The sequence below is a fragment of the Trifolium pratense genome, linkage group LG6, assembly GCF_020283565.1.
Source record: "Trifolium pratense cultivar HEN17-A07 linkage group LG6, ARS_RC_1.1, whole genome shotgun sequence".
NCBI lineage: Eukaryota > Viridiplantae > Streptophyta > Magnoliopsida > Fabales > Fabaceae > Trifolium > Trifolium pratense.
Genome location: NC_060064.1, coordinates 36,704,272 through 36,717,521, shown reverse-complemented (window position 1 = coordinate 36,717,521; position 13,250 = coordinate 36,704,272). Strand labels below are relative to the sequence as shown.

The 13,250-nt window shown below is 34.6% G+C and overlaps 2 protein-coding genes across 9 annotated transcripts in view; one reads left to right on the top strand and one right to left on the bottom strand.

Moving 5' to 3' along the window:
- LOC123892502 (myosin-6-like) overlaps window positions 1-13,250 on the bottom strand; it is a 28,792-nt gene that overhangs the window by 13,477 nt on the left and 2,065 nt on the right. The window contains exons 6-39 of one of the 2 annotated variants that reach the window (XM_045942297.1): window positions 13,155-13,213; window positions 12,901-13,060; window positions 12,627-12,776; window positions 12,395-12,531; window positions 12,153-12,299; window positions 11,548-11,649; window positions 11,337-11,394; window positions 11,114-11,215; window positions 10,872-10,909; window positions 10,659-10,785; window positions 10,381-10,551; window positions 10,163-10,294; window positions 9,938-10,047; window positions 9,792-9,852; window positions 9,530-9,707; window positions 9,225-9,430; window positions 8,946-9,065; window positions 7,931-8,029; window positions 7,488-7,700; window positions 7,205-7,344; window positions 6,960-7,074; window positions 6,816-6,860; window positions 6,654-6,734; window positions 6,389-6,559; window positions 6,084-6,239; window positions 5,808-5,996; window positions 5,473-5,598; window positions 5,288-5,358; window positions 5,068-5,167; window positions 4,871-4,927; window positions 4,654-4,710; window positions 4,410-4,490; window positions 4,243-4,319; window positions 3,600-4,035 (exon numbers count right to left, since the gene is read on the bottom strand). In XM_045942297.1, coding sequence (XP_045798253.1) covers window positions 3,921-4,035; window positions 4,243-4,319; window positions 4,410-4,490; window positions 4,654-4,710; window positions 4,871-4,927; window positions 5,068-5,167; window positions 5,288-5,358; window positions 5,473-5,598; window positions 5,808-5,996; window positions 6,084-6,239; window positions 6,389-6,559; window positions 6,654-6,734; window positions 6,816-6,860; window positions 6,960-7,074; window positions 7,205-7,344; window positions 7,488-7,700; window positions 7,931-8,029; window positions 8,946-9,065; window positions 9,225-9,430; window positions 9,530-9,707; window positions 9,792-9,852; window positions 9,938-10,047; window positions 10,163-10,294; window positions 10,381-10,551; window positions 10,659-10,785; window positions 10,872-10,909; window positions 11,114-11,215; window positions 11,337-11,394; window positions 11,548-11,649; window positions 12,153-12,299; window positions 12,395-12,531; window positions 12,627-12,776; window positions 12,901-13,060; window positions 13,155-13,213 — 3,951 coding nt within the window. In that variant the 3' untranslated portion in view covers window positions 3,600-3,920. Of the gene's footprint in view, window positions 1-3,599; window positions 4,036-4,242; window positions 4,320-4,409; window positions 4,491-4,653; window positions 4,711-4,870; window positions 4,928-5,067; window positions 5,168-5,287; window positions 5,359-5,472; window positions 5,599-5,807; window positions 5,997-6,083; window positions 6,240-6,388; window positions 6,560-6,653; window positions 6,735-6,815; window positions 6,861-6,959; window positions 7,075-7,204; window positions 7,345-7,487; window positions 7,701-7,930; window positions 8,030-8,945; window positions 9,066-9,224; window positions 9,431-9,529; window positions 9,708-9,791; window positions 9,853-9,937; window positions 10,048-10,162; window positions 10,295-10,380; window positions 10,552-10,658; window positions 10,786-10,871; window positions 10,910-11,113; window positions 11,216-11,336; window positions 11,395-11,547; window positions 11,650-12,152; window positions 12,300-12,394; window positions 12,532-12,626; window positions 12,777-12,900; window positions 13,061-13,154; window positions 13,214-13,250 lie in introns of those variants that run through there. The other variant, XM_045942299.1, reaches the window with a different exon arrangement.
- Window positions 98-2,415, top strand: LOC123892507. Of its 7 annotated transcripts, XM_045942313.1 has the most exons (5): window positions 101-192; window positions 316-388; window positions 498-644; window positions 736-1,029; window positions 2,206-2,415. In XM_045942313.1, exons 1-4 carry the CDS (start codon window positions 116-118, stop codon window positions 1,006-1,008), a joined length of 570 nt encoding a protein of 189 aa, XP_045798269.1. In that variant the 5' UTR covers window positions 101-115; the 3' UTR covers window positions 1,009-1,029; window positions 2,206-2,415. The 7 variants fall into 7 exon arrangements, with proteins under 7 accessions (XP_045798266.1, XP_045798268.1, XP_045798262.1 ...); XM_045942310.1 differs by having other exon boundaries at window positions 98-388; window positions 736-1,025; XM_045942312.1 differs by having other exon boundaries at window positions 98-388; window positions 736-1,025; window positions 2,187-2,415.

Here is a 13,250-nt window from a genome sequence, read left to right as displayed (position 1 = left end):
CATTAGATTGATCGGATGGACATAATTGATTCCCGCGCAAAAGTCAGAAAATAGTGATTCGCTTAGGGTTAGGGTTAGTTGTAATTTGTTTTGTTCGTTGTTGCAGAAAGAAAGAATGTCGGTGAATTATGATGATCCGATGGACATAGATACCACCACCGTTTTGAACGGAGTCACACTGCCGAATTCCGAACCGCAACGGAAATCGATACCGAAATATGATCGGTCGAATCCTCCGAAACCGAAATCGTTCCCGCTGAAAGCGAATTTCGATCCGATGTTGGTAAGATCGTCGATAACATTATCGAAACCCCCACCACATTACTTACTTAGCCTTAGCCCTGCTGAAACCGACTTTCGATACCACGAAACTCCCAAGTTCGTAAGTGTAAGCATTCATTCATCTTTTTTCTTTTCAATTTCGCTTTTCCCTTTTCAATTTCATCTTAATTTTTTTGATTATTGATTCTTGATTCTCACAACACAACACAATGCAGCCTTACGATGCTATCCTCCCTCCACGACCATTATTTGGCGGTTCCGCTCCTGTCCTTCCCCTTCTCATAACCGATGAAAATCGCCCTTTTCTCAAAAATCTCTCCCAGATTGCATTGGATTATTACAATGATATTATAAATCAGAAGGTTCTATTTCGATACTGTGAATCAATCAATGAATGAATATTGTTCATTAATTAAATTAATTGTTGATACTTGTTTGTTAATTATTAATTAGGGGCGTTGGGGTCCAAGTTTTGAGTTTCATGACCTTGTCAAGTGTACCCGTGGTTGGAATTATGGTCTTAATACTTCGACGTATTACATTACCTTTCAAGCAAACGCAAAAGGAGATACTTCTCGTTACATTACCTTTCAAGCATATGCAAAAGGAGATACTTCTAGCAGCAGCAGCAGCCCTGCTATTAAAACTTTCCAGGCTCAAGTATCCGTATATAAAAAAGATAAAGATAAACCACCTGTTGTCAACGAGTGTCGCATTAAATTCTAATACACTACTCTACCATGGTAGGTAGGTAGGTAATAATCATGTTTCCATCCTTTACCTGTTTAATTAATCTTTTTTAGGTATTCTTCCAGGATTTATAAATGCTCATTGTTTATACTTACATTTTGCATTTACAATTTTGTATCTCTCATTAGTTATTCATTATGCCTAATATAACCCGCTTTTACTTTGTTGAAACTCTAACCTCACTTTTGGAGAGCTCATTGGGCCTTTCAGTTTCTCAATTGCCAGATTGAAACTGTCTGAGATGCCATGTTCTGATTACTTATGTTGTTTGTTTATGTAATTTTCAATGCTTGTTCTCATTCCTACTTCCTTGCACCTTTGTCTTTGAATGATTTTAGTAGGATAGTTCGGTGACTTCTAAGGTGAGACCACAATCAAGGTGTGTATGATCTCATCACTAGTCATTCATGCTTTCGTTGGCAAATGAGTTATGTTTTCATTGATTCATTTTTTGAGGATTTTGTGGAAGGGAATTAAATCAGTTTTGAGAGCGAAAACCCCCAAATAAAGAAAGGATAAATCATATCTAAAAATTAAATGTGTTTCAAGGACTTTGTCTCTTCACCCTTTTACCCTCATGGCAAAGGATAAAGCAAATCTTCACCCCTTTCCTATTAGCACATGTTTTCAATTTTTAATATTTACTTTGTTACAAATCTATAGTGCAGTTTTAGATCTGGTCCTAAAGTATATAGCGTTTTGGCTTTGAGGCAAAGTACTTAGCTAGTTTTCTAGTAAGCAACCATCAAATGGCGAAAAGAGTTTAGCTAAGCATTAGATGTGAGAATGTGTACTTGTTCTAATTTTTTTTTTTCTTCCTTTTCTTTTCAAGAATCCACCCACTAAATCTAATGGTATTTTTTGTTTGATCCACCGGTAAAGCATTTAATGGGTGCCTCACCACCTTTACATGCTGCCGGATAGATAGTTTAGCCATTTTTAATCATTCTAGTTTCATACTTTTCCAACCCGCTTAATGGGATAAGGCTTGTTAGTTGTTTGTATCTCCGTTTTTTTTTTATTGAAATTGGATTCATTTTTAAACTGCAATTCATGGCCTGTAGTGACATGTAACTTTTAAATTTACCTATGTGAATGACAACCATATATCCCAATGTTTACCCCCTAACCCTAATTATTTATTCCTTTGACAGTGAATCATGTCCATTACAGGTTTTGGCTGTGTTAGAAAGAAAAATGGGGGCGAAAGCAAGGCTGAAGAGACTTTTGGTCGTAGTATATTGTGTTTATGTAGATGGTATATATCTGCTTGAATGTTATGAGATTTTAATCTAGTATGTTTCTTGTGTTATTTTTCACACCAACAACGACGTTTAGCATTTGTATATACACTTGAATGATATACATCTATGTAGTCTTGAATCTTTAGCTTCATTTCTTTCTTCATTTGATCCACTTCTGGTTTCAAAAACTGAACATCTGAGGCTTTGTCATGAAAGTCTTAGAATAAAACATCATTTATTTTCACCGTCATACATAAAGAAATTGGCACATCTTAAAGAACTCAAAAGTGAAAAAGAATTTATTTTGGAAAAAAGTAATATTTTGACTTTTACAAAGTCAGTTTGTTTGTGATCTGATTTTAATTTTAAAAAATGGTTGTACTTATTAAAAAGCTGCTTTTCAAACTAATTACTATTACAGTAGTATTTTTATATCTGCCGGTTACACTATCTATCATTCTAGTTAACCCCCCGACACAACTTAAGTAAAATCTCCTCTAATGTCATGTTTAATTTTTTTTTGAAACTCTCCACCACTTTTCAGAACTCTCTCTCCATGTTCAAATATATATGACTTTTAACACCACCTTTTACCTAAAACTATTTTAAGGAATTAAGTTTGTGAATTTTTTTTATTTATATATAAGTTGTTCAACATCAACTCTTACAAATAATGTGAGATTTTACTTAATTCACACTTGATCTTTGATATATCTCAATAGACAACATGTAGCTCTAGAGAACTAAGCTTTTTTTTTTTTTTTAAAAAAAAAAAAAAAAACATACAAATTGAATACTAGAGATGACTACTTACATTTAATTTTTTTAAGTGTTCTAAAATCAAACTTACTACTTAGTATACACATTAATATTCATTGTAGAAATATTACAGGACGTTTAATATAGAACTTACGTACATATACTCATTATTACAATCACTTATGTTGATTGTACCGATGTCTCATTTCAACTTAACTTCTCGAGAACTAGAATGTGTCTTTACTCTTAAGCGTCACTCTGTAGCACATGACACCTCTGATCGAAAACATGTTTGGTGTCCGACATGTGTCACATGTCCAATACCAACATATTCAATTAATTTATTTTTTTCTAATTGTTATTAGTATCAACATGTAAATATCGTGTTTGATTTATGTGTCTGCGTCGGTGCTTCACATGTGGTTAGTGATATTAAATAGACATATTTATAATGGATTTACAATTATTTTAGTCTAAGAAAGTGATTAAATTAAAAAGCATTCAAAAACACTTTCTAGGGGAACCAATTATCAGATAAACATGCTGGTGAAAGAAAATATCAGATGAGTTCAAATAAAAACTAGAGTTCAAACTCTTGTTTTTCATTGCTATATATTTTTTCATACCTGTGAATTTACAAGGCAAGCTCATTAATCCCAAAAAATCCCCCCTCATATTAATAATGAGAAAATTATAGTTGAATGCTAACAAAAGAATGATAGAAATAACTATACAGCAGGAGCAGCATCATGATGAAGGATTGCAGGGATATGGCCAAAAAATGCACTATATTTTTCTTCTAAAGGAAAAAAGTAATGTGAAAGACTAAATGTAAAAGGGCATTTACAAGTACCAAATGGCACAATCAAATGAGTATGGTAGAGGCTACTCAATTAGAAATTGGAAAGCTGGATTCTCAAGAAGTTCATCTGCTGCTTTCATGTCTGAGAAGTCCTTATCTTGTAGGGATGCAGAGAGGTCATCCACTGAGAAGGGAATGCTGTAAAAAAAATAAAACAATATTATAAACGAATAATAAGGCCTATTGCATAGTGTCCAAGGGTCCGTTTGTTATAGTTTTTTTACGAAAAAATCACTTCTAGAACTTTTCATTACAAAAAATAAAAACGTGAATATGAAGAAAAAACATCTAAAACCCGCTTTAAATGAGATGTTTTGAGTGGCTTCTCTAGTAAAGCATCCTCACCTGGAACTGTCATCCAACAAGAAAGAATCATTCGGAGAATTATTGGAGTCCAAGTCCATCCTCATGCTTGCCAGGACCTGAAGGAAGATTTAAATGCATCAATTAAGCATTTGCCATTTCAAAGATACCTTTTGCTGTGATTAGAGAAATTATAGACACAAACTTACATGTGGTGATACGCTTTGTGTATTGTAGATATCGTCCCAGTAAAGTGTACATATTTTACATAGCTGCTGGACACTCAAGATCTGTAGAAACAAAACCAGGGTAACGATAAGATAAAAAATATATAAACTATAAAAAGTGTGATGATAAGATTATCGTTGCTATAGTATAATGGCGAGAGTATAAATGAGAGACGCAGGTTTCATGCATGCATGCATGTTGAGTTTTAGATGGATAAAGACTTACAGGGCATAAATCGTTAACGATTTCATCATAGGATATCCTATACTTCTGATGAATAACCTGTTATATAAAATCACAAAATTTAAACAACGTAGATGTAATTAAAACAAAAGATTGGATATTGGTTATTTGATTTAAAACAAGAAACGGAAACATAATAAATCTACTTGTTGTCTTGTTCAAGAATAAACACTGATTATCAAAAACAAGAAGCGCATACCAAGAATCCAACAGCCTGTCTTATGTGCTTGAGCTCATCCCAAGACGATCCTGCATACTGCAAACTTACAGAAATTATTTTGGAGCTTTTATTAAAAACGAGAACACCAGCACAGAAAGGACATGTCATCAACATACCAAGTAACATACGTTTTAACTCAAGATCAACACATTACTGTAAAAGTGAAAACAAATTACCTCCTCCTTTGCTTGGCAGCACCACAGCTCTAATTCAGCTAATCCAGCTTTCACATATTCTCCATTGCTGAATGTGCAACAACCGGGACGAACTAGAAGACTGGTAATCATTTTAGAGGAAAAAATGTTAAATTTTCCAAATTAATACGATAAAAACATTATGATACAAAAATATGTCTTGTATGTTAGAGGGTGTATGCATGTATTATAAACCACTTACCTATTGAAGAGTTGCACATTAATAAATGAAAATGTTTGACTGAAGATCTTTCGGATAAGAACCGGAGGCACCTGAAACACAAAAGATTATTATCTTCTTTCAGCATTTTTAAAAATTGAATGGAGAAGGCCAACAGGAAGGTAATTGCATAATATGCAGATGTTAATAATCACAAAGCTCCTTACAAAGTTCTCTTTCAGTGTACAGAGGAGGTTGTTGAGGGATTCAATAATACTCTGCCAGTGAACCATTGGGGAATCTTTACCGAAGGACCGGCCAGATCGTAACGCTCCCTTATATGTTTTTGGTGCCTGTGAATCATCAATGAGGTTTGCTTAAGGAACATTATTTTTTAAAAACCGACTTAAACACAATATGTAGACTCAATCCCTTTTGAAGTATGTTTCTAGAAAATATCTCGAGATGGCAAAAATGTATATGACAACATTAACATACAAAAAGAACTGTATCGGATGAGACAATGCTTCCAACTTTAGTTTCCAACTAGGTTTCAACACACCTGGACACATAATGCAAGAACCGATGTTAACTCCTTCGTCAAGTTATCTCGAACGATGCCATATATTTTCTCCAAATAGGCTGTGAGCTGCTGCTTGAAAAGCAATGCAGGGTACTTAGCCTCTACCTTGCGTACAACCACCGATGAGGGGGCAGCAAGGTTGGCAGAAGAAGGGGATGAACGAAAACCCTGCAATTTACCATTGAAATGAATTAAGTGGAATATTTTAATTTTGAAGTGCTCAATGGAAATTAGAAAATATGAAATATTAATTACCATAGTCATTCTTCCAAAGAGGGATGTTGGGTTAGGTGGTTTTCCAACCGAGGTTGCATTTTTTGAACTCCCAGATTTCAAGCTTTGTTCAAGTAAAAACAACAATGTTGATGTATTTGACAGCCAATAGGCCATAAGATCATTGTCATCTTGATCCTGTGAGGTAAAAAGAGAGTATGCTTGAAGAACACAATAAATTATTTTCATAATTAAATGCTCGTCCTAAGTATAATTTGTTCCCAAAGCTTTTTCCTGATACTATCGTGTTCCATAGAGTATAGTTCAGAATAGAATAGGAAAGTCACCTCAATTGCAGAACCAATCATCTGGATAAGGCGATCAAATACACTGGATTTTTCAGCTTCAAATGATTTCCAGTGGAGAAGACATTTGTATATGGTAAATGCGGCAACAGGCTTTCCATGATTGAACCCAATATTTTTACTAACACAGTTGACAAGTGAATCAAAACTCCCCTACAGCAAAACAAGAGTTTAAAATCAAATGGTGCCTTTGCATGAAAAAAATATGAAAACTATCATAATTAACTTCTTAAGCTTAAGCACATACATAATATCGTTCACTGCACGATCTCTTCAACTTCGAGTCAGATTCGGTAACATATTGTTTCACCGGTGTAACAAATGTATCCTGGAAATACAAAACATTTCATAATCCACACAAAACACAATCAAAAAGTCATGCAGAAATAGTAGCAAACAAAGTACTTACAACGTCATTCTGTTCTTCTTCGACATGGTAACCATTTCCCAACTTCTGCATATGAAAATGTCAATATTCCAAACAACGCATGCACAATAACAAAAAAATGAGGACCTACATAATTTAGCTGGTATAAACTATAAAATAAGTTACCTTAGATACAGGGGAAGAGAGGTGCTCGGCAGTTGTTTTCACAGGTGTGTTTAACAGAGATTGTTTCTGCAGAAGTTGATTTGCAAATTCCACGTCTGTGAATTTCTCTTCAAGCCTATCGATATTAATTAAGAAATAAAAATGGTCACACCATGACAGAGATTTTGTAACTGGATGATTACAGTTAGACACTACACCGTTAACTCTTTTATCTGATATCGACGAAGCTTAGTCATGAACAATACCTTTGCATATCAGTCTTCAGCTGGATTATTTTCGATTCTGCATCCAAAGCTTGCTTCAACCTTTCTTCGCTAAGTTTGGTTTCCTCTTCATACTTTTTTTCCGTTTCATCAATTTTCTTTTCCAATGAACTCACCAAGTTCTGTAAAAAAACTCCAAGAAGCATTATATTAGTAAAATACAATTTGGCAACCTATCTTAGGCTAAAATATGTGAAGCATACCGTCAATATACTAATACTTTCTTTAAACAAAACACAGATATCTAAGCACATAACCACCTCACCTTGAGTGTCTCATTTTCGCTTTTTAGCTTCTCCAACAAATCATGGTCAACAACTGGAACCTCCTGTATCACAGGAACTCTCTCCTCCAATCTTTTAGTAGCCTCCCGCTCCTTTTCAAGAAGTGATTTAGTTTCTTTGTACTGATGTTGCATCTTTTGCAAAGCTGAGTTTAATCTTTCATTTTCTTTTGCTTTTGCTTCTTCAATGTCCACCTATATTTAATATTAGAAGTTTATTGCAAGGTCAGATACTAAATCATTTCTTTTTAGAAATAAAGGAGAGATACTAAAACTCTTTTATCAATTGCACAAATCAATGTCATTCCACTAAAATATTTTACTGAAATTAGAGTGATTAATTAATTCTTCTGGAAGCTTTCCAGTATACCATTGTTAAATCATTTCAGTTAGCAGTTAGTACTAGAAAAATCAAAGTCATTTACCCTTAAACGTTTTTCCAGCTGCAACCTTAATGTGAGGTCTTCAACTTGTTTTTCAAGCTTATTTTTGGCATCTTGGAGAGCCCCTGTTTCTTTTGCAGCCTACAACCAAAAAAATGAAAAATTTCAATCACTAAATGAGAAAAGCAAAAGAGGTCAATCGTCAATGGACAGTCAATTAGTCGTAAGATCTAATAGTTTGAAACAATTACCCCTGCTTAGTTTCATTCAAAAAAAAAAATATCCCCCCTGCTTAGCAAATAATTGGCACAAACTTTAGTTTTGTGCAAATTGCATATAAAGCTGACTTTTGCTGTTGTTGCATATAAAACCTACTGTTATGAATTTAGAGCTTTCACCTTTAAGGTTCAATGATCACTAAATGATAGAATACATAAACTAGGAGCTCAAACAAAAAAGACTGGCTCGCAGATAAGAACCGAAAAAGTGTTGACATTGTCAGATCGGCCTAACTCATCCTTTCAAAACCGGCTTGTAAGGTGAGGATTGCCTCCTATTTATAAACTCTTATCAAGAATCCTATCTATCCGATGTGGGACTAAATCCCACCGAATGTTGGCCGCTAACAGACATCATGCCAAGTAGGTGTGATATTTGACTTTATTCTGCAGTACTTTTATAACATTGTAGTTTGAGGTATGAAAATTTGCAAGGTACCTATTTTGAATAATGTAATCATCTAGTAGAGGTCAAAAGTATCACATATATGTGGATCTATTTAGGCCGCTAGAGTATTATTGGTTACGGGCATACAGTCAAGGACCGATGAAAAGAAGAAACTGATGATGAAAATCTAGCCTATAGGTAGTCGCTAGTAGCTACTAACAAACCAAGAGATATTAGAACATAATATATGCATGAGCTAGAAAGACTTCTTGCTGGAGGAGTATAGTAGTCCAAATGTTGCCAATTGAAGTTGAAAGAAGGCACAATTTTACTAAAAGTATATATTCGTCGACAGATTCAAAGGATTAACAAGTTACAAAAAGGTGTTTACCATCTTGAGTTTCCGCAGTTCTCGCCTGGCCACCTTTCCTCTCCATGCGCATTGTGTGGCAATTGCTGCCTTCTTTAATTTCGTGAAATGTAGTCGTGCCATGTATTTCCTACAGTGGCTCTGCAAGACCCAAATTCATCGGATTTGTAAAAGTTTTTTAAACCAAAACAAATAAACTATTCCACAATAACAATTTTGTATTCGCTGTATGAACAACAATAACAGTAAAAAAAAATGTTTAAACTATCTTATATAGAAGTTCTTCAGAATATCCCCTACCTGAATGACAATTGCTGCACTAGTCCTCCTTCTAAAGTGTAGCTCAAGCCTAGCAACCATCGCCCGCATACCAGTCTGGATAGAGACAGCAGAGGCATACAATTCTTTATACGCCTTCCTGGCAATATGCATGCGGAAATACCTTTGAATAAGAAGACTAGAAGCCTCCCGTTGCATTCCCTCGAAAACTTGCCGAGCAAGTTGTCCTGCAATCAGTACAAAGCAAGCCATCAGACTTCAAAAGTCTAAATTATTCTCCAAATTTATCCTGTGAGCTAATATCTTAAGAATCAATGAGCAGAGACCTCTGCATGCAGCTTGAATCTGCACAGCTGACAAACGAAGCAAAATGAAACTTCGACGTGCCAAATATGAACGAACTTTCCTCTGAATAATACTTGCTGACTTCCCTAAGATCTCACTTCTACGTGTATCTAGTTCTGCCATTTGACCAGCTCGAAGAAACACCTTTGTTTTACCAATCTGTGGCAATACCAATAAAATTAATTAGAAAAATATAATATGTACGGTCAATCTGCAATTACTGAATGCAACGGTAATAGTTACCTGATAACCTTCAAGTTGAACATTCTTTAGGATCCTCTTGCAAGCAGTGACCTCATCAGAACTGACATATTTAAAATATGAAATAAGTAAACATTTTTAGAATAACAACCAACATTCCTGATAAGAAGGAAGAACAACATAGATACCTTCGATCTAATGCTTCAGGAGCAAGAAGGCCAAATCGATCCACAAATTCATCAAAGGCTTTTCTAGTGGGATAACCGGCACAGCTAATCCGAATTGCCTCCATAACTCCCTACAACCAGATGAACTATCCTAATAAGCAAAACTTGCATAATCTTTGGTTGACCTTCACTTACAGCATGAAGTATATGGTAAGCACAACTGGAGAAAAACCGTAGCAGTCTTACCCCACAGCGCAGTTGCACCAAAACATTTTTATTCTCAAAAATTGCTGGCTTAAGAAGATTATTGGGTTTCACACATCGAATGTAGTGTGGCTCAGTGGAACTTAGAGTTTCAAGTAAAGATTGCAATTGTTGCTGCAATGCAGAAAATATGAAGAGTTTTTACAATCCCAAAGATTAAACAAGACAAAATAGTTATTTTCTTTTATAAATAAAAATACCTTAAATCTGGAACCTATTGAAGAGAACTTTGATTGTTTGGAAGTTTCCACGGGTGAAGGGGGAAACAAGCCAGATACAAAGGGACATTTGGAAGCATAAAGAAGTGCCTCGTGTTCCGCAACAACATAATCTTTGTTCTTGTCAAGGAAGAACTCAGTTTGATAAGTGACCTACAAAAAAATATCAAATCAAATCTAGCATTCTTGACATATATTATGTCATATACGTATCTTATTTATTATATTTCTAAACTAAAACTGCAATTTTACCAACTTACATCACCGGCATAATGGCAAATTGTGAAGTCAGTTGGTGATAATTTGGGCTTGCTAAACCTTTTATGGTCTTTGAAGGTCTGATACAACTTTTGGGAAAAAGTTTCATGCGTTGATCTAGGAAACATACTACATAACACAAACACATACAGCATACTGAGCATTCATGGAAATAATTAAAACGAATATATATGGATTATCGGAACAAAATTTACCAAGCTTCGTCCAAAAGCGAAATAATGCCACCAGGTTTCTGAAAATGAATGTAAGACAATTCAAAAGTTAAAAATATTTCAAATGAAAAATAATAAATTCATTAATGACACTTTGATCTACAGCCATCCACATTTAATAAATAATATTTAGCGGGAATGAATATCTTATATAAAATCATGCAACGAGAGATAAAGGCATAAAACCAATCAACTTAAGGATAGCAGACTTAGAAAGAGAAAACCTTTTCAATCAGATCCAGTATATCTTGATTATCCACAAATTCAATGTAACTCCAATCAATTTCTTCTTTTTTGTATTCCTCTTGCTCCATTTTGAAAACATGCTGCAAAACAAAATATTTGAGCACAACAATAGCATGTCGAATAAACAAAAAGGTGATGTTATTGTCTGTTTTGAATATGCAAGCAATCATAAGGGGAAAAATATATCTTTCACAAACAAACCTGATTAAAATGTTGCTGAAGCTTTTCATTGGTCAAATTAATACAAAATTGCTCAAAACTGCAAAACACACGTGACGACAATCAGGGATAATATACAAAATTGACATCAGCAAAGGGCTTTATAACAATCTGCAAGTTTATTGGAGTAACTGTTCACTTTAAGAGACTGATCCATGCTAATTACACGACAAAAGGTGTACCGGTCACACACCTGTTGGTTTTGAAACTCTCAAACCCATAAATATCCAACACACCAATTAAAGATTTTGACTCGGGATCTTGACCAATGGAGTTATTTATTGTATCAACCAACCTGCAAAAGAATGACAAATTACAAATGAGATGTTAATATGACAAGTGAATCGGTCAAATTTGCCAGTATCTCCATGTTTCGAAAATATATATCTGACCAAGGTTTTAAAAAAGGTCTGTTACCTAGAAAACGGCCCCGACAAAACAGTATCGGCAGTAGCCGTTACTGTTTTTCCCCATTTTTACATAGTGAAAAAAATACATTGAAATGCCGTTACAGCCGCGACGAAATGCAAATAGACAGAGAATTCCATTTTTATCAATTGAGATGGATAAAAATCACATTTTTAGTACAAATCTGAACATAAATTACATAATGTTATCTCCGTTTAGCTCTTTCCCTAGTTTAGAACTTAAGATCTATCTCTAATTTCAGTTATTATACTTATATGATAATACAGATAATTTTAATGAAATTTGTGCAATATTGTGATAAATTCACACCGCGACGACCGCGACTTTTATTTAAAACCTTGTATCTGACCAATAAGTTCACAGACTTACCAGTCAAACAATCTTGTGTATACAATCTTAGCCAAAGAGTCTCGACTGAGTGCGGCAGCTTCTGGATCCAGCCATCTTGTAATTGTTTCATCGCGAGTAACAATTACACGTTTGCAAAGAGAATCTTCAAGTGCCTTTGCATCACACCTGAATAAAAAAATTTAGTCAAATTTAGTCAAGGTGGAAAAGATATAAAATGTAAAACTTGAAACTGTGCAATGATGAATCAAACATTTGCTCACATAAAAAGTTCAGCTGCAGTCTGTAGGTGGAACCGGGATTTTTCATCTTTGGGCATAGATGAATCAAACTCCTCCCCTTTCGCAAATTCAATGTTCCCAAGATGCAAAATGGCAGCAATAACTTGAAATATTGCATCCTAGAGAGAGGTTTCAGAAATGGATAAAAAGCATTGAATCATAGACCAAAATTGCAGAAACTAATCGTGAAACTAAAGAAACTCCCATAAAATACCTGCTCCACAGAACTTATTCCAACAACATCCATTGCCCTCCTTATAGCATTATATTCTTTAGATTCATCAACCCCTTCCAACTCATAGCAACTTGATTGATTCAGATAATGAAATGTTCTTGGATGTCCTAATTTGTACTTCTTAACTTCCTGTAAAAAAATATAGAAGTTAAAGCGCAAAATTCCACAATGCCAAGCATGAATTTACCGATAAAGAACTTCAAAACTGTTGCTTATATTAATCGTATTATTATAAACAAAAGAATCTCATTACCTCTGGAGGTGCAGCACAAAGCATGTAGAAACAGTGATAATTCCTCTCTGGATCTGACACCTGGCAAACACGTGATCTTTCCAGCAGATAGGTTCTGATAGCAGCGCCCGATATTCTTCCTTTTTTATCAAATTGAATCTCCACAAACTTACCGAAACGACTGCAGAAGTTCACAAGTGAGAAAATAAAACAATAAGATGGTATGGCATAAAAATTTGTCCTATAAACAGGCAAGAACACTTATCATTTTCCACCTTGAATTATTGTTCCTCACAGTCTTTGCATTGCCAAATGCTTCTAGGACAGGATTTGACTGCAGATCAAGAAAGAAAGATCTACTTTAGTTTGTC

Coding starts and splice junctions, on each gene's coding strand:
- LOC123892507 (XM_045942310.1), top strand. CDS start 116: ATGTCGGTGAATTATGATGATCCGATGGACATAGATACCACCACCGTT. Junction 389..497: donor AAACTCCCAAGTTCGTAAGT/GTAAGCATTCAT, acceptor AACACAATGCAG/CCTTACGATGCTATCCTCCC. Junction 645..735: donor ATGATATTATAAATCAGAAG/GTTCTATTTCGA, acceptor ATTATTAATTAG/GGGCGTTGGGGTCCAAGTTT.